The sequence below is a fragment of the Durio zibethinus genome, chromosome 26, assembly GCF_047325235.1.
Source record: "Durio zibethinus cultivar Kanyao isolate XHJ-2024 chromosome 26, ASM4732523v1, whole genome shotgun sequence".
In the NCBI taxonomy this organism is placed as follows: Eukaryota; Viridiplantae; Streptophyta; class Magnoliopsida; order Malvales; family Malvaceae; genus Durio; species Durio zibethinus.
Window position 1 is genome coordinate 18,763,132 of NC_143187.1, and position 27,168 is coordinate 18,790,299.

Consider the following 27,168-nt stretch of genomic DNA (forward strand, 5'->3'; position numbering starts at 1 on the left):
TTTAAACATTCACACGTACCAATAGATCCTCTTTAAATATGCACACCCATATAAATCCTCTCAATTTTTTTTAGTCTTCAAATATAAACACTCATATAAATCTTCTCCTATAATTTTATATATGAGATATCTACCTCGTAAATTCATATATCTCTTGTTATATTTGTTTCATACTTGACTCTCACTATTTATAAGTTTTGCTCGTAAAGAAATCTCTTCATACTTAGATTTCTTGCCTTAGTCTATTAAATAGTATTTATATCCAATCAATTTTGAAAAAATTTTAAACTAATTTTTTAAAACTTGAATTAATATTCCCAGACATATATATGATGTAATTTTATTTAATTTTTATAATTTATAAATTAGAATTCATTATTTTTTACAATATTATTTGAGATAAGTTAGCTTTTCTTTCTTATTTTATTATTTTTTTAACTAATTAATATATATTTTATACCATATGAGTAGTAGTGTGATTCACAAAAAATATATATATATATATATATAATAATAATAATAATACTGTCTAATTAGCTACATATGACGAGTGGATGAAATGACATCCTACCATTTAATAACTCAATTTTATTGTTATCGTCCAATATTTTTAGAGAGTTAAGATATTTATAATTATTTATAGTGAAAGAAAAAAAAATTCAAACTCGGTTGAAAGCAAAAATTTATGCAAAAGAGGAATTTGTTTTTTTAATATTAAAAAAAAGAGGGATTTGAAGCCACCCATAATATAAGCTAATTAAGTAAGTTGAGAAAGAGTCAAACAGAAAGCTGGTGGAGCTAATGTCATTATCAAATTAATGAAGTCTCTTCCGTACATACATGCCTCTCACACCGACACAATCGTACCTTTTATGTATTATATTTTACGTAAATTTAATTATTTGTGTATTTATATTATATAAGATATTAAAATTTATATATTTATTTTTAAATAAAAATTATGGATTTTAATTTATATCTATATAAAAATATAAAATATTTTTTAATTTTAAATTAATTATATATAATTATTATTAAAATTTTAAATTATATATTTTTTTATATTTTTATATGTTAAATTTAAATTATTAATTATATTTTAAATTATCAAATTTAATTTTATGAAACAAATGTGAGTAGAAACAAATCAAAACAACCAATTAATTAATTAATTAATATACATAGCCTTACTGTTTTAACATGATTTTCATTGTTTATTTCTATACATATATATTTGTAAGAAAAAATTTAAGGATAGATAAGTTATTCAATCTCTCAAGTTAAAGTAAAATATGTTATACTTGATAGTGTAAGACAGATGATTATAAATCATGTATTCGTATTTAAGATAATCTCAATAAATAATCACCGATAAGATTCGAATTAAAAATTTTTTTATTGATAAAAATAAACTTTAACTAATTGAATCAATAACTTATTGAATATTATTTATTTCTATAAAAAATTAGGGAATGGCTACTTATCCTAATCTTTGATTAATAGCTCATTTGTTATATTCATTCATCTTAATTTCATTTTTCAATTCTTTTAAGCGTCTCTCTTTTAGGGTATTTAGTGGTAGTATCAATAAACTAATCACTTTTCTTTTGTTTTACTAACTTTATATGTGTTCCAAATATTCTCAAAATATAATAATAAAATAAATATTAATTATGATGCATTAATTAGTGAAACAAAATTGAGCAACGACTGCTGCTCGGCCCAATTGAAACTTCTATGCCCCAAACATGTATTCTAACAGTGATTTGTTATCAAGATCAAAGGTTGACAATCTCTGTCACTTGGCTAGAAGGTTACAATGTTAGCAACAGTCAGCTATTTTTGTAAAATTTGACACTATCAAGGGCAAAGTTGGAATAAAGAAAAATAAGTTAGGAGAGAAGATGTAGTACGGTGGGCTGGTTGAACCTTCAACTACCCCCTGGTACGATTGAAGGCTCTAGAGGCCTTACCTGAGAGCCCATAATTATACACACCACAAGTTAGCTTTGATTTATCTTATGATAAATGGAATATTAATTTATATAATTATTTTAAAAAAATAAATTTAAAATTCAAATCTCAACATCATTAAATTTAAATATCGAAATAAAAAAAAATTATGATAAACCGAGCTTCTAGGCCTCCTTTGGCTGCCGTTTAATTCCATGCATGTGATATAAGCTGAGCTCATTCCCATACAAACTGATGTGGGCCACAACTCACACCCACGCCACTAAAAATGGACCGTTGCACTCCGCCCTTCATGCACATAAACTCGTGTAATGTAGTGCCAATTCAAATTTCAAAAGTTTAAAATCCAAATAACAGAAAAAGAAACAAAGCTGCCACTTTTCTCTCTTGAAATCGGAGCTCTCCTTTCATCCTACAATCTCTTTCTATTTTAATCAACAAGAATCCCATTCCCAGCTCCCCCTACTCTTCAAATTTCAAATCCTCACTTCCCTTTTCTTCTCTCCATAAAACATTTTTGCGTTAAAATCTTTCAACTTTCAGCTTCTTTTTTTCCTTTTTTAGCTGCCTGCTTACCAATTGATTCAATTGAGCCTGTTTTGAGCTGATACTTGAAAAGTTTTAGCACATGAAATTGAAAGGTTACATTTTTTTCTTTGGGGTTTTGTCTGAGAAAAAGCCAAATGTGTTTTGAGTTGTTTCAACTGTAACTCTTACTTTGACGATTGAAACATCTTTCTGTCCTTTCTTCGATCTTCGCAATGAGAGAAGAAAACCCTTCAGAAAACAGAGCCAAAGCATCAAAATTCGCTGATCAAAATCAAGCACCAAAATCTCTATACGCAAAAACCATTAGCAATCAATCCAAGCCAAAGTCGTCATGGGGTTCACACATTGTGAAGGGCTTCACAGCTGACAAGAAAACTAAGGTTCAAACTATCACAGTCCAAACCAAGAAACTCCCTTTATCAAATTCCGATGTGCCATACGCAAACCAAAAGAACCCATCTCTGCCTTCTCATTCTAGAGTTAAAAGGTCGCTCATAACTGATTTGTCTTGCTCTGTTAATGCAAGCCAGGTTCACCCTCAAGTCCCTCAGACTCACCGGAGACAGTCCTCGGGTTCTCGCGATTTATTCATTGAATTAGACCATGTTAGGAGCCTTCTTCAGGAATCAAAAGAAAGGGAGTATAAGCTACAAGCTGAGCTTACAGAATGGAAAACAAACGCTAAAGTTTTGGACCTCGAAAGGCAGCTTGAAACAAGGAACATTGAGGTGGATGATCTTTCACACAGGGTTGGGTTATTGGAGTCTGAAAAGACCAGCTTATCCGATCAAGTGGCAACTTTGAGTTCCATTTTGGAAAGGAATGAGGAAATTTTGGAAATTTCAAAGGAACCACAATCAATTAGGAATCTCGAAATGGAAGTTGTGGAGTTGAGGAGGTTGAACAAGGAGTTACAGCTGCAAAAGAGGAATCTTGCTTGCAAGGTTTCTTCTTTGGAGTCCCAGTTGGCTTCTCTTGCCAGAGCTAATGAGGTAGTTTCATTAACTTTTAATGATGAATTGTTGCAATATAAAATAATATCGAAAAGATGATTTGTTTTGGCATTGTCTTCATTTCCACTACAATTCGAGGCAAATTAAGCATAGGATTATTCAGTTTTATATTACTGCAACCTGGTCACTTGGTTCCCCTAATATCAGTCTGTTTAGATAATTTTCATTAACCTTTCTCAATTACTACTAAAATTTTGCAAGTATTTTGGTTTGTCTTGAGTGCTTTTGATTGTTTTTCTTTCTTCTGGAGCATTAACTTGGTTTTGGTATTTTCTTGCTGTTCTTCATCTTGGGTTTATCAGAGTGATGTTGTTGCGAAAATTAGAGCCGAGGCATCCATTTTAAGACATACCAATGAAAACCTGAGTAAACAAGTAGAAGGTCTACAAATGAGCCGCTTGAATGAAGTTGAGGAGCTTGCATACTTGAGGTGGGTTAATTCGTGTCTACGAGATGAATTACGAAATTCATGCGCAACAATGAATTCTTATAAAACATTAAGTCCAGTTCAAAGCAAGGGTGAATATGTTGGCTCACCCAATTCAGTAAGCAGTAAGAGCTCAGAATACAGTAGTGTAAAGAGATTAAATTTAATTAGAAAGATAAAGAAATGGCCTATTACTAGTCAGGATTTTTCAAGCATAGATTATGCAGCTAATCTTGCGGATAAGGATCGGGTGCATATAGAGGAGATGAGAAGTCCTGGAAGAAGACATTCTATAAGCGGATCGAAATGTTACATGGAAGAGTTGATACCAAATAAAAGAAGACAATCTGATGTTTTTATGTGTACAAAAGAAATGGAAAAGGAAGCAGAGCCACTAAGTTCTCAAAAGAATAGTACAGTTCAAAGAATGCAGTTCTTTGGAAATTGCCAAGAAGCTAATAAGCCTGCAGCTTCCTTAGATGTTGAGAGGAGGACTTTGCGGATTCCAAATCCTCCTCCCAGACCTTCCTGTTCAATTTCAAATGGACCTAAAGAGGGAACTTCTAATCAAATTCCACCTCCTCCTCCTCCTCCACCTCCACCACCACCTCCGCCTCCAAAGTTTTCAGTGAGAAGTAGCACAGGAGTCGTGCAGCGAGCCCCACAAGTAGTTGAGTTTTATCATTCACTCATGAAGAGGGATTCTAGAAGGGATTCTACAAATGGAGGAATATGTGATGTGCCGGATGTTGCAAATGTTCGTAGCAGCATGATTGATGAAATTGAGAACAGATCATCACATTTGCTTGCTGTAAGTGCTTTCGTATTAACCATAACTTTTATCCTTTCTATAAATGAGCTTGGATTTTCTTTACATAAATGATTTCAGCTTCCGAGTTGCATTTCTATTTTTTACCTGCTACATGGAAAATATAGGGACCAAAGTAAAACGTGAAATTCATGTAGTAACATATGTTTGAGTTGACGTTCTAGGTACTCAAATTTGTTTAAACATCTTCTTAATATAGAATTATATTTAAATTGTTTAGAGTATCAAACCTGATTGTTAGCTAGTCCAGGTTCTAAGCATGATTAAACATCATACTTTGTGCAGATAAAGGTAGATGTTGAAACTCAAGGAGAATTTGTGAATTCATTGATAAGAGAAGTCAATAATGCTGTTTATCAGAACATTGAAGATGTAGTGGCATTTGTGAAGTGGCTTGATGATGAACTTTGCTACCTGGTAAGTTGCTAATTATTGAGAAGAAAAGAATTTAGTAATATTACAATTTGTTTTCAATATCAAGTTCTTTAAAGTTTTACTAATATGCAAATAATCAGGAGGAAACCTAATTTTACAGAATATATGCACTTGCTAGTTAGACAAGTTTTGAATGAGATGATCCCCCTTCCAAATCATTCTTTCTGATTTGCTTAAAGAGATCTACTGAATGAACATCAATGAAACGATGGAAAGATATCTCTATGTCTTAAAATTAATTGGCATGCATGCAGTATGCTTGTGACTAAAATATATATTTATATATATATTTTGAAGGTTGATGAAAGGGCAGTATTAAAGCACTTTGCTTGGCCAGAGAAAAAAGCTGACACATTGCGAGAAGCAGCATTTGGGTATCAAGATCTCAAAAAATTGGAGTCCGAGGTTTTATACTACAAGGATGATTCCAGAATGCCTTGTGATATTGCCTTAAAGAAAATGGTTGCTTTGTCTGAGAAGTAAGAATCTAAAAAACTGGTTTTTGAGCATTTTGGTTATTTTTCTTTTAAAAGATCCAATTTCTGCAAGTTGAAAACCTTTGAAATTTTCTTTTAAATTGCCAGGATGGAGCGTACTGTTTATAACCTCCTCCGGACAAGAGAGTCATTGATGCGTAACTGCAAGGAATTCCAAATTCCCACGGACTGGATGCATGACAATGGTATTATAAGCAAGGTACTTGGAGTTGTCATTTCCCATATAATTAAGATGTTCCAACTTGTGCTAAGAACAATTTCCTGCATGACTACCATATCTACACTACAAATAGAATAATGAAATTGCATATGAACTGGTTTCTAGCTTTGACCTTGCTGTCTGCTTTATTTCTGCCTCTAGTTTTATTCAGTATATAGAAGCAGAAAAGCAAAGCGCACATGCGTACTTCTATCTATGCATGAATGTATATATTTCTTGAAATTGTAAACTAAGCGGACTGCCTTCATATGCTTTTATAATATTGAATATTATTTTTGAGGTACTTATGTTTGACGAAAGAGGGAAAATTTCGGAATAATAATTATATATAAACATCATCTCATGTAATGCTTCAATAGGATTCTTTGTGAATATTGCTTGAGGCAATGCTATAAGTCACATATTTGGCATTTATCCTAAATATGATGTAACCGTCTCGTGTTACTTCTGAAAAATTCTATTGTTCTGTCTTGTTCCATCTTCTTTCTACTTGGCTTGCTGTAATAGAGGGCTCAATGACTTCATTTCAGATTAAGCTCGGATCAGTGAAATTGGCAAAGAAGTACATGAAAAGAGTAGCCATTGAACTGCAGTTAAAGGCAACTATGGAAAAGGATCCTTCAATGGACTATATGCTTCTTCAAGGAGTGAGATTTGCGTTCAGAATACATCAGGTTTGTTATGCAAGTAAATTTGTAATTTCTTATCGACTATGGTTTGGTTTGCTTAAACATAGGAGATGGAGGGCAATACACACACATGACAAAAACACATGAAGCTAGCTTGAAATGAGTTGTTTAGCCTGTCTTGTGCAATATACTGTGTATATACTCTATTTTTGGCTCTTACAATATATATTATTCCTGAAAGGAAAAAGGCGATGTGTGTGCTATGGTAGAATAGCTAATATGGTTGATTGATATCAAATGCATTGTTATTACATTTTACACATTTGCTTTGCATTGTAAGCTTCTGTTACATAAGCTTTTAAAAAGCAAGAATAACAATAAAATGAAATCAATGGTTTTCTTTTTTCTTTCCTTTCATGATTTCTTTCATGGTATGTGCAGTTTGCAGGAGGATTTGATTCTGAAACAATGCATGCATTTGAGGAACTCCGAGACCTTGCCAACCTCCTTAACAACAAGTAATGGGAGTTTTTTTTTTTTTTATGATTCTCTGGGGCAGGGCATGGGCATGGAGGTTGTTGTTGTTGGAACACGTATATGTGGTTACCATCTCAGTAAGGTTTGGCAGAGAGCAAATACTATTGTGCCATGTAGTTGGGTACATTGAGCTTGTATACAAGTTTGGTGTGGAAATGAAAGAGTTTTGTTTTGGAGTGGAGTTCATGCACGCAGTGAGTAAATTCTCAAAATAACCCCATTGGGGTAAAAGGCATGGCAGCCATGGGTGTTGATGCAATTTCAAAGTCATGTTGTAGCTGAGTATAAAATAAAATAATAATATATTGAGTTAGGTCGGGTGAGGGTAAGCAGAGCCATGTGCGGAGGCAATGCCATATGAGGCAATCAAATGAACAGTCTTCTCTCTATTCTTATCCTGTTTGTGTGACTCAGTGATTGAATCTCAGCCACAGGCAAAGGCAGAGGCAGAGGCAGAGGCAAAAGACAGAGACAGTAGGCAAACACAATTGAAAGAAAATGCAAAGGAGAAAGAAGATTTGACATTTTGACAAGATGTAACAATTACTTCATCATTTCAACTGCACTGCACCTCTCCTATTCTATTTCAAACATCACTTTCTTTCTTCTTGTCCTTTCCTTCCTTTCATTTCACCTCTCATTTAGCCCTAGTTTTGGGGTGAAAAAAAAAAAAAATAATATTATAATATTTAATTTGATTAGGTTCAATTCAAATATTATATGTATATATTAAATTAAAATTAAAAATTAAAAAAATTAAATTTAAGTAAATTATATATTTTCATTAATTTATATATATTTTAAATTTTTATAAAACAAAAATAATTATATTATTTTAAAATATTAAAATTTATATTAAAAATAATATATAAAAAAATAAAAAAATTTAAATTTAAATTTAAAAAATCAATAAACAAAATTAAATCGAATAGTTGAATTCAGATCAAATGAAAATTAAATTTTAATTTTTATTCAAATTTTAAATATTTATAATTATTTTTATTTGAGATTTTTGATGTTATATAATTATTTTAAATTTCGATTAATTTGAAATTAAATCCGATCAAATGAATTAACTTTTTTAAGTTTATTTTTTTTATTTACAAGATTCAGAATTGAAATCTTATTTTTAAAAAAATTAAATTTTTTATCATTCGAACTAATAAATATTAATAATATTTATAATTTTATACATTATTTAAAAAAATTAAACTAAATTAAATCTTATACGTTATTAACCCTACTTAACCTTAGGACATACCTCCCAATTATTTCAACCATCACTTTCTTTCTGCTTTCGTCCCATTCCTTTCCTGTCCTTTGATTTCACCTCTCACTTAGCCCTACTTTTGACTGAAATTTTAAAAAAAAAAAAATCAAAAATTAATTTAAAATTACAATATTTAATTTAATTGAGATTAAATTTAAATATTATATATATCAAAAAGAAAATTAATTTAAGATCAAAAAATTAAATAATAAAAAAATTAAATGTAAGCAAATTATATATTTTTATTAATTTATATATTTATTAAATTTTTTAAAAATAAAAATTATTATATTATAGTTAAATTTATTTAAATATATAAAAAATTTAAATTTAAATTTAAAAAATTAATAAACTAAATCGAACCAGTAATTCATTTTAGATCGAATCATATAAAAATTTAATTTAAATTCAATTTAAATTTTAAAATTTTATATGTTATCCAAAAAAATAAAATAAAATTCAATCAGTTATAAATCCTCCTTTACCTTAGGCCATACCTCCCAATTATTGCCCCCCTTAATTAATTTTCTTTTTCTTTTTAACATTTCCAAGCCAATATTCTCTAGCGTTTTTTTTATCGCTTTATTTTTATTTTGAAATATCTTAAAATTATATATTTTTTAATTTAAAATTTCCATATTTTATATTAAAAATTATTTTAATGATTTTTTGTATAAAAATCATGAAATGCCATTTTTATATCAAAATTTCTTTTGAATCTTTTTTTTTTTTTTTTATCTTAGTAAAAACCAAAGGAAAAAAAAAACAATTGGAGATGAAAAGAGTATCAAACTCCCAAGAGAACTGATTTAATTAATAAGAAGAGCACTATGTAGTATTCAATTAATGGATAATTCTAGATTTTTTTACTTAATTTCTTTCTAATGCATGTAAACAAAATGTTTATAACAAAATTAAAAAAAAAAAGGCTTAGTGAGAGAGAATGATGAATGGCTTCTTTTTTCTTTAATCTTTATCTCTGTTTCTTGTTCATTTAGTCATTCATAATATTGAGATACCAAATCAAAACAAACAAAGATCACTTCAATAGTGTTTCAGCTTTGATCATAGAATTAACTAAAAGCCTATCCAAAAAAATAGCATAAATTAAATAAAAAAAATATATACAAGGATTAAAAGAAAATTGTAAAAAATTTATAAAAATGAAATAAATATTTTGAGAAATTGGAGGGGGTGAAGTAAAGATTAAAATAAAAAGTGGGTAGGCAAAGGTTGGAAAATAAAAAAAGGAATAATATTACTCTTTTAGACTCCTAGCCTTGCCATTATACTAGAAAAAGAATAATAGTGAAAATCAAGTAATAAATAGAAAAATTGTAAGATTAAGAAGACGTAGTAACTTAAAATATGATATAACGATGTTATTAGAATATAATATAAAAATAAAATTTAAAATTATAATAATAATTATATGTATTTAATAAAATAAAAAAAATTATATTTATATTTTTATATAAATTATAATATATAATTTTTATATAAAATATAATTTAAATATATGAATAATTAAATCTAAAATTAAAAAAAAATTTAAAATATGTATCAAAGTATTGATTGAGAAGACGTTTTTTGAAATGATATATTCAAACTATCTATCACTGATCTGACCATACGTGGTTTTCTTTGCAAGGACCCGCTCCTGTCTCCACGACCTTTCTCTCTCTCTCTTACCTTTTTCATTCCTTCGTTCATATACAAAGACTGAAGCATAACCCTACTTTCATTCACCATCAAGGGTTTTGCTTATCTGATAGGGATCATTTATTTCGATGTACTTGGATTCGAGCATAGTTAATAATTTTTTATAAAGATTATATCAAATATATTACTTTTAATTACTATTTTTAAATTTTCGTATATAAAAATTTATTTATTCTTAGATTTTATTAATAAAAAAAAAACACTTTCATTTCTTCATAAATAATTATATATATTCTCATTCTCATGGATGTTATGTACTCCCTTTCTCTCTTTGCTATTCATTTGGAGTAATTAATTTGTTCCATAAATCAAGCTTTGGATTTGAAAACCTACAAAGCTTTACCATTTCTGCTCTCTTATTACTACTACTTCCCAATCCTCTCTCATACATACATCACTATATTATTTGCAAGTGTTCCAAGTTCCCTTGTTTTTCTGCTCGTCAAATCATCCAACGTGAATTTGATCAGTTTGAAGTAGGCAAATTAATTACTTTAATATGTCAGCCGCTGTTGCCGCTGCAGCTGCTGCCGCATGCGTGTCCTCGAATAGCAGTTCTCATCATCAAAGTGATCGTTCAGTGTCACTCACGCTACCACCACCCCAGCCATTATCGTCGCTCCCAGCTTTAAGCCGCTATGAATCTCAGAAGCGACGTGACTGGAACACGTTTGGGCAGTATCTGAAGAACCATCGTCCCCCCTTGGCTCTCTCACGCTGCAGTGGTGCACACGTCCTTGAATTCCTGAAATACCTGGATCAGTTTGGGAAAACCAAAGTACACACCCAAAACTGTGCCTTCTTTGGACACTCTCACCCACCAGCGCCTTGTCCTTGCCCTCTGAAGCAAGCCTGGGGCAGCTTGGATGCACTCATAGGCCGCCTCCGTGCAGCCTTTGAGGAGAACGGTGGGCAATCAGAGATGAACCCGTTTGGTGCGCGTGCCGTGAGGCTGTACCTAAGGGAAGTAAGGGACACTCAAGCTAAGGCTAGAGGCATAGTTTATGAGAAGAAGAAGAGAAAGAAACCACAGCAGCTGCCGCAACACTTAACAGCCACTGATGGCAACCATTTTGATCAGCAAGGTGGCTCAGGTTCAGGTTCAGGTTCAGGTTGAGTCAAGGGGGGCTATATATGGTGTAGGAAACAATGTCAGTGCTCAAGTAGCAAGATCAGCTTCAGGAGAAAATGGAGGATATGTAGTACTGTAGTAATTTAGTAGTATAAGTGCATGCAGTAATTTGGAGCTTTTCAGTGTAACTAATGAAAGCAGCCTATTTTATTATTGAATTTCTAGTTTTGTGTAAACAGAAATTTAGCTGCTTTGCCTTTGCTTGCCAGGTACTGTTAGTTTCAATTTGATGTGATCTTAAAATTTTATGTTAAAAAGTTTTAATCAGTTTATGATATGCATTGCATTTGCATATTGAGAGCTAATTAATTTCTTTGGTGAATATTAATGCATAAGTTGAAGCTAGTAAGATCCTTAATTTTCAATAGTAACAATTACTACTACCTTTTTTCCCATATTTTTGTATTTAACTCCTTAAATATAAAGTCATAGACATAGTATAAAGTTAACTTTGTTTAATAATTGTTGAGTTTTATAATATTTTTACATTAGGTTAGTATTTGTCAATTTTCAATTTAACTAATAATAGATGCTATTTTGTCCAAATTAACTTTTTAGCTTTATCAATTATAGTAAGTTTCAATCAAATGTTAAACATATATATTTTTTGTCAAAAATTGAATTTTATTGATTAAAATTAGAAATCCTATACTCAATTAGTAAGTCCAACGATGTTATTTTTTCATTTTTTTTTAGTTAATTACAAATTTTCTTTGAGTATTATATTTTATTTTTTTATAATATTTTTTCAATAGAAAAATTCATATTAGAATCATTTGAAAAAGTTAGAAAATACCATGGATTTTTATCTCAAAATTTTTATCTTCACTTTTCTTAAAAAATGTATATTTTTATTGTTTGGATAAAAAATATATTTTTTTAACTATCAGTGCTTATAAAAATATTGATTTGTTATTTTTTATTTCAATTTTAAACTATCAAAAGAATCAAGAAATATCAAATGCTTATTTAAAGATTGTATAATTAATAATATTACCATTAATTTAAAATTTATATTATTCTTTATCGTTTAATGTTATCATAGCAATATTTTTTCCTTTATAATTTTATAAACTTGTTATTTTTATTAATATATTTTTACATAGTTATATATTTTTGTATATTAATAAGGATCATAAAATATGTTGTATGAAAAAATGTTAAAATATAATACTAATAGGACCCTTAAAGTCAAATGTCAAAATCTGCTATTATTTGTTAGTTTATATTTAATGCATAAATAATGTATAAAGTCTATGAATTACCAATAAATCACATATTACCATATCATTAATGAGTAAATTTAGAATTTTAGAAAACTTCAAAATAAATTGAATTCAATTTTTTATTTACGTTTTAAGACTTTTAATTTTTTAAATTTATTCATTAATATCATGTTAATCTATGTTTTAATAACCATATATAAAATTTATAAACTATTAATACATCAAATATTAACCCAAAAAATATAACTATTAGACAAACAGTTAAAATTTAAAAAGTTGGCAACCATATCTTGAAAAGCAGAACAACTGCTTTATGTACAATGCAATAATCTTATTGTTGCAGTTTCTCACTACAAGATGAAAATCTTGTTTTTCTCTGCATGACACATTGAAATCAGACATTTTCATATCAAATCAAAATAGCATGGAACTACATTTTTATGTTTCATATTAGAGAAATTAAATTTAAAATTTTGATAAAGTACAAAAACTATAATATTAATTTGACCTTTTTAGAAGTATATATGCATATTCTAATTAGGATTTTTTTTTTTTGAAAGGATCCTAATTAGGAGTTAAATATGTATATAAGTGAAAATACATCCATATTCTAAAAATTAGAAACCAAGAAATTTACCTAATTTTCTTCCTTTGCTCCATTTTTTTTTTGTTAAAAATATTTTTCACTAAATCTTTTTTTTTTTTTGGCCAAGAAATCTCTATGTTTTGGTTTTGAAAAATTTTATGCAAAATCAACCTCTTTTTGTTTCATGAAAAAAGACTAAAGGAAGTACGTACAGGGAAACAAAGGAAAAAAAAAAAAGAAGCCATTGAATACTTAAACCAAAAAGCGGAAATCCATTAGATCAATTATTAGATTACTGTCAGGAAATAAAATCTATGATGAAATTTTCTAACTCTCTATATATTTCTTCAACTTTCTCTCCAATTTCCAAGCCTACTTTCACCTAACCATCTCCAAGAATAGTGCAACTGTTTTTCCGACGTTTTTCATGTCTTTCAAAGAGGGGCACCACCACAAGTAATTTTATTTTTAGCTTCAAAAACGAATTTCTTTACCGACGAATTTGTTTACTATGGCAAATGATATATCCTCTTCGGGAATTTCTTCATGTTGATGTTGATTGGCATGGAAAAGCTAGAGAAAAAAATAAAGGTGAATTTAAGATGAGATATAACTTTATTCCAATATCCCAGTGATGTCAGTCACTTATTGTAATTTAAAAACATCATTTACATCCACAAACATATAATATTGTATTAATATTATTATGGGTTGGAAGACAGACTTCTTTTAGACATGTCCTATCTTTAATTAAAGTAGCGGTGGACAAAGATCCTTCTTTATGTGGTCACATATTTTTTTCACCCAATTTATCTTTCAGAAATTGTCATCATTACCAAATTAGTGGTAAACATTACATTCCACTCTTAACCTCTTTTTCTTTTTATTTCTTGTTTTTTAGCCTTCATTTGATTGTTATTACTACTATTTTATCTTTAAAAATTATAAAAAAATAAAAAAAAATACAATGATACTTGGACTCGGTAGAAAAAAAATCCACATCATCAATCGCATAGTTTCATTTTTTAAAATATATCAATGAAAATTAAAATATTATTAAAATCGATACTTAAGAATTATGAATTCAAAAAAATTTAAACCCATAATATCTTTTTTAACTAAATATATAATAAAGTAAAAAGATTTAAATGTAAATTAAAAATTCAATATACATATATATATATGTATGTATGTATTACTCTCAACACCAATGTCTACTTTACAAAACCAACATTCCATATGCATGTCATCCATACATGTGTGAAAAATTGGTTGTCAATACTCGTGTCCATGACTATAGCAAATGTTACTTTATCAAGAAAATGAACCTGCACCAATCAATGATTCAATCAATGATTCAACTATTTGTTCCTGTAGCGAAGCAGAGTTTTATGCCTGGCCTTTAAGCAAATTATTAATTACATATGGTAACAGTGCAGCTTTCAACTGTTCAACCTAACAGTAAACCTAAATTCATATCTACCTGGCATCTGATTCCAGGCATGAATATCTATTAGCAGTAAGGAAAAGTTCGGCCCGCCAATTCCTTATTCCACATTAACGCTCTAATTCGACCAATAATGCAAGAAGGACGTATTTACTGCCTTCAAACATGTCTTTCTTTCAGGTCTGCATACATACCCCCTTCTATATATTGCTTGTATTGCCTAGAACATTGCTAGAAATTGTTAGACAATAGGCATATTGATCTATGATTTCAATCAGTAAAGTATTAAAGGGCAGGAAGCTATTATAATTTTGAAATGATAATGTGCATGAAACAGGGTTAGTAGTCATCACTTTAGGTAACAAAGCTTGGTGGTATTTGGATTACTTTATATCGACACCATATATGTATGTCTCTATATACACACACATCTGCATCAAAAGGTAAGCAAGATGAAATATGTCATATGGATGTACCAAAATTCTCCAAGGAATATGCCGTGATGGTAGAATTTATAGACAAAGTGTGATGGTACGTGGGTCAAGTTCTAGACAGATGATCAAAAAACTATTTGCATTTGTATCGCTAAAGAAAATCTACTTGCCTCAAGTGAAAATCTAGTGATTGTTTATTATGAAACAAGCTTAAAAACATTTAATAAGTCTGAGGTATAAATAATATTATCATGCCAATCATATAATAAGGAAACCAAATAACAAAATTTATGTTTTTCAAACTTTATTTTTGCATAATTATACAGTATTTTTATCTTTTTTGTTTTATTTTGCTAAGATGTTATATCTATATAGCCTCCAACTATATTCACTTACAATCCTAACTTTATTCAATCCCAACCATGACTTTCTGAAGATACACTTGGGATTTATGTGGAACTCGTGTGGACTCCATACTCATGAATGGTTGAGATTTTATAATTCTAAACAACTAATTGTAGGTGAAATCAACTCTTATCTAGCTAGGCCAGTGCCTGTCTATATCAATTAACAACATTAGATGCATTAGACCATTGAATGAGCTACAAATTTCAAATAAGATGTCTTACCTAGCCTTAGCTTTTTCAGCAGCCTTGCAGGGTTACCTGTGCCTGAAACACCAAATAAGTGAGCTACTCAGGAGGAATGGGCTAAGGCAGAGGAGAGGACATGATCAGAAATGGTTTCGGCAACTCCTGAGATTCAATAAAAAGCAGCACATTTTGTATATTAGACAGTTTGTAAATTATTAGTTGTCACCTCTTTACAATGCTGATTCCCTAGAATGACAAATTCAGAAAGATCACAAAGAAAATTTGAAATTTAAGCAAAAAATTTTAAAAAGTCAATTCATGAGACTAAAAGATGTTGATCTAATGCATAAATTGCAAACAAGCATTTAAATACTATATGATTACAATCATATCTCCATGTATATATAACACGTTTCCCAAGTTAACAGAAGTCACTTGTCTTCATTGAGAAGTATTACGTTAAGATCAACAGTTACAAGTTGCATTGGAATCAAATTTATAGACCTAAATCCGCTTAGATTCTGATTTTAACTATATGTCAATCATTCCCTCTTCCCACTACACAACATGGTAATCTTAAAATAACCAGACTTATCCTAATAAGAACAACTTGAAAGTTGAAATAAATAATAAAAATAAGGTTGAAGTTTGAATTAGGTCCCATTACGATCTCAATTATGCTTTTTTAGCCCCTTTACTTCAATTTTAATGAATTTAGTCTCTATACTTTTACTATGTTAAGATATTGCCTTTAATTTGAATAAAATGGCATTTTGGTGATTACTTGACAAGCTAAGGTGGATTAATATTTTGCTACACGACCCATATTAGTAAAAAAAAAAAAATCTTATCTTAATTAAATAAATAATTAATATTTTTAAGAATTACAAACAACAATTTTAGATTTTTTGGAAAAAAAGTTCAAGTTAACATGTCATGTCATCAACATAAGAGTCAGTCAAATTTACTTGAAAATGTTTAAAAATGTTACCAAATGTCCTTAAATCAACCTTTTATAAAAGTATTGGGATTAAATTCATTAAAATTAAAGTACACTACAGGGACCAAAACTGCAGAATTGAGATAGTACAGAGCTAAAGTTCAGACTCTGAACTAAAATTGGCAAAAGTAAATCCATGTAAGAAGTTTTGGTCCATAAACCTTGTTCACTTGATGCCTAGCATTGCAAGTTATTTGCAACAACCCACATGACAGTAACACAAGGAAAACGGATATGCTAGGATATAGAAGACTGCCTGGAAGCCCAAATTAGAAAGTACAATGGAAATTCAATCCTCATCTAATAGAAGTATAAAATAGAGTTACGAGAAAATCTGAACAATCGGCAGCACTGCGCTGAAAATGAGATGGCACATGTATCAGCACTTTCCTGTAAGAAGGGGTTATATGGGAATTAAAATTTCTGGCAGGGGTCAATGTTCATTAAGGAGATCTCAGCTTTCTAAAAGAGTTTTTCAGGATGCTCCATCTTCACCTATTTGCTCCAACAACATGTGGACAATTTCTGGTGGTTACCAGTAATTCAATACTTATGTTTAACAAGTTAAATAAATCACTTCAAGCAGGAATCACATTGCTGCCAGCTTAACCCGTAACTTTTATAAATACCTCTTCTAAGTACAAATTCAGGAACTTTTTTCTTCATTTACTATCATCAACACTCTGTATTTTATTTTATTTTTTTCTAGACTATAGGTCTTGCTTTTTCCTGATCCTCCAAATCATTAGTTTATGTCAATGATGTTCCAATCTTTGCCTGCATACCAAGATGCTTTCATTTTACCTAACATTCTTCTAGACACAACAGATTGACCTCTTACTTTCTCACATGCTTAATGTTATCACACACATTGTCTTTGAGCTCTCCATCCATTAATAGAAAAAAAAGTTATTTAAGCATATTGCAAGAACTTACATTTCTGATGCTCTGTTGCAGTCCATGGTTCACAGGCAAGATTTTATCTGTTATCCGGCTGACAGCACAAAGGTGGAAATGACAGTCATGACACTAAACCCTGTGGGTGCATTGGAAGATAAAGATTAGTAACATATCCTTCTCTTTTCAGCTCTAGAAGAAGAATCTTCAGCAATGAATATATATGCTTAGAATGTGGGTGACTCCCATCTGCAGCAGCAAACATGTGGGTGGTGTTGTTGACCTCTATCCAACTGTATCCAGGTACTTTCTGAACTCCTCTTTCCTTCATCAGACTTCGTACCTTCAGCACACTCCCCCAATGTCCAGCATTTGCATGTAAATTTGATAGCAGTACATAGTAACCAGAATTTTGTGGGTCCAAATCAAAAAGATGTCTTGAAGCCACTTCAGCAAGCTCAACATTTCCATGGTTTCGACAGGCTCCAAGCAATGTACCCCACACACCAGCATCAGGAGGGAATGGCATGCTCTTTATAATTTTAAAAGCTTCATTCAAGCGACCGGCACGTCCAAACAAATCTACCATACAAGCATAATGTTCCATCCTAGCTGGGATTCCATATTCCTCAGTCATGCTCTGGAAGTAGTGAATTCCATCATTAACTTTACCAGCATGACCACAAGCAGATATTATAGCTAGGAAGGTGACATGATCAGGCTGAATTTTATTTTTCAACATCTCATGGAACAGGGCAAGACAATCTTTAAGGTGGCCATGGTTTCCATAAGCAGCAATGATACTATTCCATGAAACTTCATTCTTATCTTCCATCATGTCAAATACACACTGAGCAAAACTCAAGTTTCCACATTTTGCATACATATCTATGAGTGCGCTCCTAGCAAAAAGATCAAAGCAGAGAGAACCTTTTATCATAAACCCATGGATCTCTTTTCCATAATGCAGTGCAGGTAGATTGGCACAAGCAGAAAGAGCAGCTGATACACTCACACAGTCATACTTGGTTCCAGTCCTCCCCATCCAACGAAAAAGATCAATGGCCTCCTCTGGCTTCCCATTCTGGGAACAGCTTGTGATCATTGAGTTCCAACAAACAGAGTCTCTTTCGGACAATCTTCCAAAAACATGATGAGCAAGATCCAGTCTTCCGCACTTTGCATACATGTCTATGATAGCACTTCCCACATGACACCTATCAGCAAGCCCGTTCTTTATGATATTACCATGCAATTCCTTCCCTACTTTTAATGCAGCTAAATCTGCACAAGCAGGTAGAACACTTGCCAGCGTTACAGCATTCGGCCTGATTTTCTCTTGAAGTAGCCACCTGAAAATCTCTAAAGCATCATTGTTCATCCCATTAAGCACATATCCTGAAATCATAGCTGTGCAAATGACAACATCAACCTTGGTGCTTTGGTTATAAACATTGCGCGCCATCTCCACATCCTTGCACTTTAAGTATACATCAATAAGTGCACTCTTCAAGAACACATCGAAAGGCAGACCATGTCTTAATATATATCCATGGATTTCCTTACCTTTTATGAAACTTCCCAACCCAGTAACAGCGGGAAGAAAACTTGAGAAGGTGATTGAGTCAGGTTTCACACCAGAAGATATCATCTCCTTAAACAAACATGAAGCATCTTCCATAAACCCATTCTGTACATATCCCGAAATCATTCCATTCCAAGACACTAAATCAGTATTAGGGATCGTATCAAACAATTTATGAGCATCAGACAACCACCCACATTTTGAATACATGGACAAAAGCGTGTTTGCCACCATAGAATTTGATTCCAACCCACAACTAACAACAAGGCCATGAAGCTGAGTACCAAAATCCACCATTCCTTCCGAAGCACACACAGAGCAAATAGCAGCAAATGTCACCTCATTTGGCTTTGATTCACCTTTCCTCATTTCCTCAAAAATCTCTATAACTTTATCTAATTCCCCACATTTAAGATATCCATTAAGCATCACATTCCACAAAACACAATCTCTCACTGGCATTTTATCAAACAAAGTACGAGCGCGATTAATATAACGGTTCTCTACATACAAGTTGATCAAAGAACTAGCGATAAACACATTCAGTTCAAAACCCATCAACATAATCACCTCATGAATCAAAGCACCAAATCTTACATTATTCAAAGCACTACAAGCCTTGACTACAGAAGGGAAAGTAAAATTATCAGGAGAAACCCCACAACCCAGCATCTTAAAATAAAACAACATGGCAAAATGAAACCAACCCATTTTAACAAACCCTCTGATCATCAAATTCCAACGCTTTACACATCCTAAATCAATCTGATAAAACAGGTTCTTGGCATCGTCAAAGCTACCGCAACGAAGATACATAGCCAGAAGAAGGGGATTGGCGGTAGTAATTCCATTGAGGATGAGCTGGGCGTGAAATTGTTTGCCATGTTGAAGATTTGAAGGGAAAGAAGAAGATTGCCAGAATGAACCAAGTTGGCATGTTGAAAATTGCGAAGGTTGTGGAATGTGTTGGGAGCTTGTATGAATACATTCGAGTGGTGTAATGAGTCGGTAAAGTTTACAGATTGAAAATCGATTTCTGTGGAACATTTCTCCCGTTAGCAAACAGCATCTTGGTTCACTGATTACGCTACCGACTCAAGTTAGCAAGGCGGTATTTGATTTCCTCTACTGGAGGGAAATTACGGGCTCGATTTTGTTCTTGTTTTTGTAATTTGTTTAATTTGACCCAATTTTTTTACGTAATCTAATATATATGGGTAAAATAAACAAATGGTCACTCAACTTTAGAGATCTTTTTAAAATGATCCCTTAAATGTTAATTTTTTTAATTTAACCATTTAAGTTTGAGTCCATTACTTTTTCGTCAGTTAGTCAATAATGACTAACAGCATACTGACGTGACACTACCACTTCAATTTCAGGTGTCATGTGGTATTACTACCTCATCTAACAAGTTACGTGGTATTATAAAACTTAGAAAAAAAAAAAAATTTTAGTTAGTTAACTTTTAAGAAAATTTTATTTTATTTACTCAATTTTAAAAATTTATAATTTAATCAATAACAAATAAGTTCTCAATTTTTATAAAAAAATAAAAATAAGTATTAATATTTTATTTTATGGAATTAAATTATATTTTTTTATTTTATTGTAATTATATTATTTAAATTTGAAAAATGGATGACTATTATCCAATACCATAATTAAAAAAGTTAATGATTGAGTAACCAAAAAAGTTTTGAAATTATGAAATATGAAATTATTAATATTTTAATTTTCATTGTCAACATGAATTTATAATAAGTTGATCACTATCGTTTATGTAATTTAATATAATAAATTATTTTATTATTTGTGTTACCTATTGAAATATATTAAGATAAGATTCAAGTGTTAGGGTTTAAGTGGTTTAAGGTTAGGATATAAGTGGTTTAAAGTTAGAGTTTAGGTAGATTAAAGTTTCGATTTTAGTTTAGAGTTAGGATTTTCTTACTAGGTTTTGGTTAGGTTAGGGTTTTTGGATAGGGTTAGGGTATATCTAATGTAAAAATGTATGAAATTATGACTTAATCTAATTTTTAAATAAGTCATTGAATTTTATAAAAAAATAAAAAATTTTAATATTTCTATTGTTATTTTACTATAATTATACCATTTAAATATTTTAAAAAATAAGAATATTAATCAATTTTTGAATTTACCAAATATTATTATTTCAAATATTTATCATTTAGTTAATCTAAATAAATTTAAGTAACTATTTTAAATTTTTACATTTTGGTCACCATTGTATGTGAAATTATTAATATTTAGAAGTTATCCACAATGTAACTTTATAACGATTTAATCACTAATGGTTTGTAAAATTTGATATAATAAATTATTTTTATTTATTTTTTATCTATATTTCCTTTAATATTTTATTACATGAAATCAAAATTAAATCTGAACATTATGAAATATGAAATACTTAATTGAGTTTATTTAGATGAATTAAATGACAAAAATGTGAAATAACATTTTTTTAGTAATTTTTACAAGTGGATAATATTATTTCATTTTTCAAATTTAAATGGTATAATTATAATAAAATTAAAATTTTATAATTTAATTCTATGTGATAAAAATATCAAATATTTATTTCTATTTTTTTATAAAATTTGAATACTTATTTGTAATTTTTAAAGTTGATTGACTAGAATAGAAATTCTTGAAAAATTAAGTGACTAAAATTTATTTATTTTTAAAGTTTTATAATGCCACAATAACAATGTCATGTGGCTTGTCAAATGAGGTGGCAGTGCCATGTGGCACCTGAAACTAATGTGCTAGTGCCATGTCAGCATACTGTTAGTCATTAACGGTTGAGTGACCCAAAATTTAACGAATTCAAACTTAAGTGATTAAAATTTATTTATTTTTTAAAGTTTTATAATGCCACATTAGCAATGTTATGTGGCTTGTCAAATGAGGTGGCAGTGCCATGTGGCACCTGAAACTAATGTGGTAGTGCCACATCAGCACACTGTTAGTCATTAATAGTTGAGTGACCCAAAATTTAACGAATTCAAACTTAAGTAACTAAATTGAAAAAATTAATACTTAAGTGATTATTTTAAAAAGACTTTTAAAGTTGAGTGACCATTTATATATTTTACCTAATATATATGTAGACACTCATTTTCCTCTAGGATACGATTGATTTGTCAATTTGGATCTCTTTCAGATAATCAGATCTCGAAAGAGTTCGTATTTAGGTTTCTGGCTTATTTCGTTTGGGCTTTGAGCCCAGTATTTGTTGATCATATGTAGGTTTAGGCCCAACTCACATTGTATTTACTATTATTATTATTATTATTATTATTATTTACTTCTAATTTAATTTCCATTTTTCTTTTCATTTTTTATTTTATTCATGAGTTGACAATGACAGAATTGAAAAAGGAAAGGAATAAATTGGCTGTTTAGGAATTTTGAGCGAAAATTAGGTAGAAAGGGATTTGGGACTAATCAATTGTGATAAGATCTTAAGATTTAAGCTTGGATTAACCTTATTTAAACTCACTTAAAAATTTCTACTAGAACAAGTTATAAATTGAGTGCGAAAATTACATAGAGGAACAAAGAAAAATGGATGATAGTCTGGGATCTGGGTTGATACTGTTTGGTGGATTTTGTTTTAGGTTAGTTAGCATTTGGGTTTTGAGTTTGAAAAAACAAAATTGTTAGGAATCTTTGATAAATTTGAAAGAAGGGAATTTTATGAAAAATTTTGAGAAATTTCTGGAAAAATCTAAAAAATTCAGAAACAATATGGGTTTTGGGTTTAAAGTTTGAATTTTTTAGTTAAATTTTTCAGTGAACTTTGAAGTTTTCAGTTGAATTCTAGTCAATTTTCAGAAACCAATAATCAAACCCAATTTTCAATTGCTTATTCCAGGGTTTTGAGAGAGAAGGCAGAGCAAAAAATTCTAAAAAAAGCAAGGGCTAAAAGATTTTGAAAAAAATATGAAAACCTTGATTGTTATACTAATGCCAAACAACACCGTTTTATTTAGTAGAACCTGCATCCTAATCTGTGAGGAGCCATGTGTGACCCGTTCTGGACTCGACTCGATCATAGGTTTTCTTTTTTTTTTTTCATTTTATTTTTCAATTGCATTTTTATTTATTTTATTTTTATATATTTTCTTATTTATTTTCTATTTCATTTTACTTGTTTTATTTTTTAGATTTTTTTATTCTACTTATTTTTAAATTAAATGATTTATTTTAAATACTTTCGTAAATTTAAAAAAAAAGACTAAAAAATAAAATATATATATAAATGTTTCTAAAAATGAATTCATAAATTCTACCAAACTATTAAAGGTTTCTTCATGAATTTAAATTTTTATGAATTTTATTAAACTATTGAAGAATTTCATAAGTTAATTGTACCAAAAAAATTATTATTAAAATATTTTATACTTTATCTTATCAAACTATTGAAGGATTTACATTTTACATCTTACCAAACTATTGAAAGATTTAATATATTTTTTAAAAAATAATTTTATAATAAAATATCACCAAACTATTTGAAAATCAGCATCAAAGTAAATCTTACCAAATTATTGAAAGATTTTATTAATTTTTTTAACTAAAATTTAAATGAATCTAACAATGGAACCTCTTGAGGGTGTGACCCTAATCTCTATGAATATACCTGAGATGAGAGAATTATTTTAAATTGCTACCAAACTATTAGAGTAATTTTAAGATTAATTTTTAATATTAAATATTTTGGTAAATCATAAATATGGTTAAGGCTTGGATAATTTAAAATCAAACTGGTATCATTTTTTAGATGGGTGCTGTGAGGATGCTATAACCTTTCTCATATATAACCATGCTCCCAAATCTAAAATCTGATTTCGTTAACTAAAATTTACTATTTAAAGATACCTAAGTCAATTTTGAGATTCCTTTTTAAATAGCACAGATTCGATTAGGTGACCAATCATACCTAAACAAAAAAGATTAGTGGCAACTCCTTTAATCCATGTTTAGTAGTAGGTCTACGGCTCTATATGTTATGATAGTTTGATGACTCCACTGAGGATGTCCAGAGTCAGGCCAGCAAATGATTTCTTGTTATCCAAGCCTAGCCTAATAAATTTGAGATTTTTTTTTCTTTCTTTTTCCTTGTTTATATTTTATTTAGCTATTTAGTTATTCATTTCATATATATGTCATTCATTTGCATATGCATAACATGAGCTCTACACCCTAGTTCTATCTCTTAAGAGGAAGTAAAGTACTTATGCCTTCATGAGATTTCATATCTTTACATGGACTAACGAAATACTCTCAGTCATATTGAACTTTTTTAGCTTATAACCTATAATGAACAAGGATTGGGGTGCCTTACTAGTCTGTAATGGACAATGATGTTAGGAACAATTTGAGAACCTTTTAAAAATCCAAGCTACATAGTTAACCTTAAGAGCTTAACCTATAGGTAGAGCCATGTCCCTTTACTCTTTATAGTTAATCCGAAATTTAAAGTTATGTTGTTATTTTACTTGCTTTACAGTGTTTATTCTTTATTTTATATTAAAGTGACTAACCAATTTTCTTGTTTATTTTTCTTCTTGTGTATATTCATAAACATACATACAGATTGCATATTATTCCTGCCCTAAAGATATTTTCAACAAAAGCTCTTATGAAACCCATAGAACGTCAAGTTTACGCCTCGTTTATATTCTTTAAATATGATTCACTTATGGATGTAAAGATATAGTTAGAAAGGAGATAGCAAGAAAAAATGGATTGTTTACCACTTGGTTATGTCTCTACTTTACCGAAAGAAGTTCGATTGCTCCTTAAACAAAATTACCTAAAATACCTATTAGATATATGGAATAACATGGATCCTTTTAGGTAGTAAGCTTTTTATCAAAAGTTTAGGCATGTTGCATATCTCTTGTCACTAAAAGTTGAAAACTCAATCACTAAGGTGATGGTATAATTTTAGGACCCTTATTATCATTGTTTCATTTTTAATGAAGTTGATTTGATGCCAACTATAGAAAAGTATTCAATTCTGGTAGGTATGTATCTCTAGCATCCAGATAGAATATATGTGAAGAAATAAAAGTCAAGGTATCCCAAAATATTGGCTCATATTTTAAAGGTAGGAAATGATCTCATAGATTCACATGTTTAGGAAAAATGAGGGCATAAAGGTATTCTGTAGGAGTTTCTTTGAGATTTCATCTTTAAATATCTTGATGAGGACCAAGGAATGAATGTGTTTGTTTTAGCAATATATGGGATGGCAATCTTTCCAAAAGACTTAGGCCATATTGAGATAGAAATGGTTGATCTATTCGAGTAAATTGAGAGAAGATGTAATCCTTTACCTGCGATTTTGGCAGAAACTATTAGATTATTGAGTTTTGCTAATAAAATGATAAAGCACATTTTTTGGGTTGCATGTAATTATTGCATTTGTAGATGAATAGCCATTTTAAATGTAGGAAGAGTACATTTTTTAAACTTTATTTTCGCAATCAAAATCCTACTAAAGAGTTTTGTAAAAGTGAATAGCCAGAAGCAAAGATTAAGAATGAGAATATTTACTACAGAGACTTACGGCTTGTCAGGTGAAATGGCTAGTCCCATGGATAAGTTGAGAACCCATGTTATATTAATGTGGGATGAAATAAGGGTTCCATTTTTAGGCTTATGGAGGTCAACAGTTTATGCACCGTTGATGGTAAGGATATAGTATGAAGTTGAACAATTTATCCTTGTGACATACAGACTCAGCCAATTTAACTATTTGTATGGGGAACCTAAAACATTTCAAAAATTTGACAGTATGATCAGGGCCTAAAAGAAGCCCAAGAGAGTGAGCCCTAGATCTGATAAAGTCACTCAAAGATATTTGGTATGGAGAGCCAAGAAAGGCAATGAGGTTGTATTCACAAATCATATCCAGACAGTGAATCAGAAGTTGGACAAGACGACCTTAAAATCAAAACTTACAACGAAAGAATATGAAGTTGAGAAAGAGAAATTGAAACAAGAAATTCTAAGGCTTCAAGAAAAAAAAAAGGTAATGGAAAGATAAAGCAAAAAAGCTAAAAGTTTTAGTCTAGAAGATTTCCAAAAAGTGTGATACGATAGTTAAGGATTTGCCTAAACTTCATCAGTGACACAAAAGATTAGAGGTTGAAAGCAATACTCAAAGGGCTATTAGAAAGCATTACGATGCCTCTCATAATTGATGGAGCTACAGTAAAAGCACAAAAGATTACGTATACAAGTGAAGGCCAAAGAAATAAATATTGCTGATTTGACTTGTGACAATGAAAAATTGAGAAGAGAATGTTTCCAAATGAAAAATGATTATATGGAAGCCCAACAAGAAAATGAAATGCTTAAAAGGCATATCCAGACACTAAAACAAAAATTAAGTGAACAGAGGAATCATATCATGGCATTTATGAAAAAAGCATAGGGAGTTGTTTTATCTAGTATGGTTTGGCAAGATGAAAAGGCAAAGATATATCGAACATCTTGTAACCTAGATAAGTAAGGCGATAATTAAGGGTAGAGAAATAGCAAAAGAGGTAGAGACATTGAGAATTCTGGTCACACCAATAGAAGAGCATAGGTAGCAACTGTTGAATTTCATTGAGGAGGCTAAAAACTAGTGTGAACAAATCAAGCATTTTTACAAGTGGAGAGTATTAGACTTGATGTAAAACAAACTTTTGTGAAATAAATGAAAGCTTCTTTTTGTTAAAGTCTTTAATAAGGGTAAATATTTTTCTTACCCATGCATTGATTACATTCATTCATAATCATTTCTTAGTTAGCTCATAATAGGATCACTAATTTTAGATTATGGTAAGTAAGGTTCAAATATATCTCAACATCCGTATAACACCTGAGCTTAATTTAGAAAAATAGAGTAAGATAATGTGAGCTGCATTGAGAAGTTGGAAAAAGCTCAGGAAAAAATTAAAGGGGAATTGAACAGGATCTTTGAGGCTTTGAAAAAGATAAACAAAGGAAAAATAGTAGAAGAAAATGTTCTGCATGAAGTCACAGAACCACTATATCCTCTAGGTTATGGTCTACATTACACCAAATTCACTTAAAACTTCCCACCATAACAATCAACAATCTAAAGCTACAATTATCCAA

At 30.2% G+C, this 27,168-nt stretch overlaps 3 protein-coding genes across 4 annotated transcripts; 2 read left to right on the forward strand and 1 right to left on the reverse strand.

Moving 5' to 3' along the window:
* The first annotated feature begins 2,369 nt into the window (after positions 1–2,369).
* LOC111274104 (protein CHUP1, chloroplastic-like) lies at positions 2,370–7,701 on the forward strand. The gene is made up of 7 exons (XM_022858755.2): positions 2,370–3,515; positions 3,839–4,774; positions 5,078–5,209; positions 5,525–5,706; positions 5,812–5,923; positions 6,475–6,618; positions 7,015–7,701. The coding sequence occupies exons 1-7, from the start codon at positions 2,736–2,738 to the stop codon at positions 7,093–7,095; spliced, it is 2,367 nt and encodes a 788-aa protein (XP_022714490.2). The 5' UTR covers positions 2,370–2,735; the 3' UTR covers positions 7,096–7,701.
* Positions 7,702–10,362: 2,661 nt separating this feature from the next.
* LOC111275398 (protein LIGHT-DEPENDENT SHORT HYPOCOTYLS 5-like) lies at positions 10,363–11,392 on the forward strand. The gene has a single exon (XM_022860767.2). The coding sequence runs from the start codon at positions 10,602–10,604 to the stop codon at positions 11,217–11,219; it is 618 nt and encodes a 205-aa protein (XP_022716502.1). The 5' UTR covers positions 10,363–10,601; the 3' UTR covers positions 11,220–11,392.
* A 2,944-nt stretch (positions 11,393–14,336) lies between these two features.
* Positions 14,337–20,185, reverse strand: LOC111275397 (Tetratricopeptide repeat (TPR)-like superfamily protein). 2 transcript variants are annotated; one of them, XM_022860766.2, is made up of 3 exons: positions 17,457–20,185; positions 15,557–15,598; positions 14,337–14,713 (listed from the first exon to the last, which is right to left on the reverse strand). In XM_022860766.2, exon 1 carries the CDS (start codon positions 20,047–20,049, stop codon positions 17,542–17,544), a length of 2,508 nt encoding a protein of 835 aa, XP_022716501.2. In that variant the 5' UTR covers positions 20,050–20,185; the 3' UTR covers positions 14,337–14,713; positions 15,557–15,598; positions 17,457–17,541. The 2 variants fall into 2 exon arrangements, with proteins under 2 accessions (XP_022716501.2, XP_022716499.2); XM_022860764.2 differs by having other exon boundaries at positions 15,557–15,682; positions 17,457–20,171.
* Positions 20,186–27,168: the final 6,983 nt, after the last annotated feature.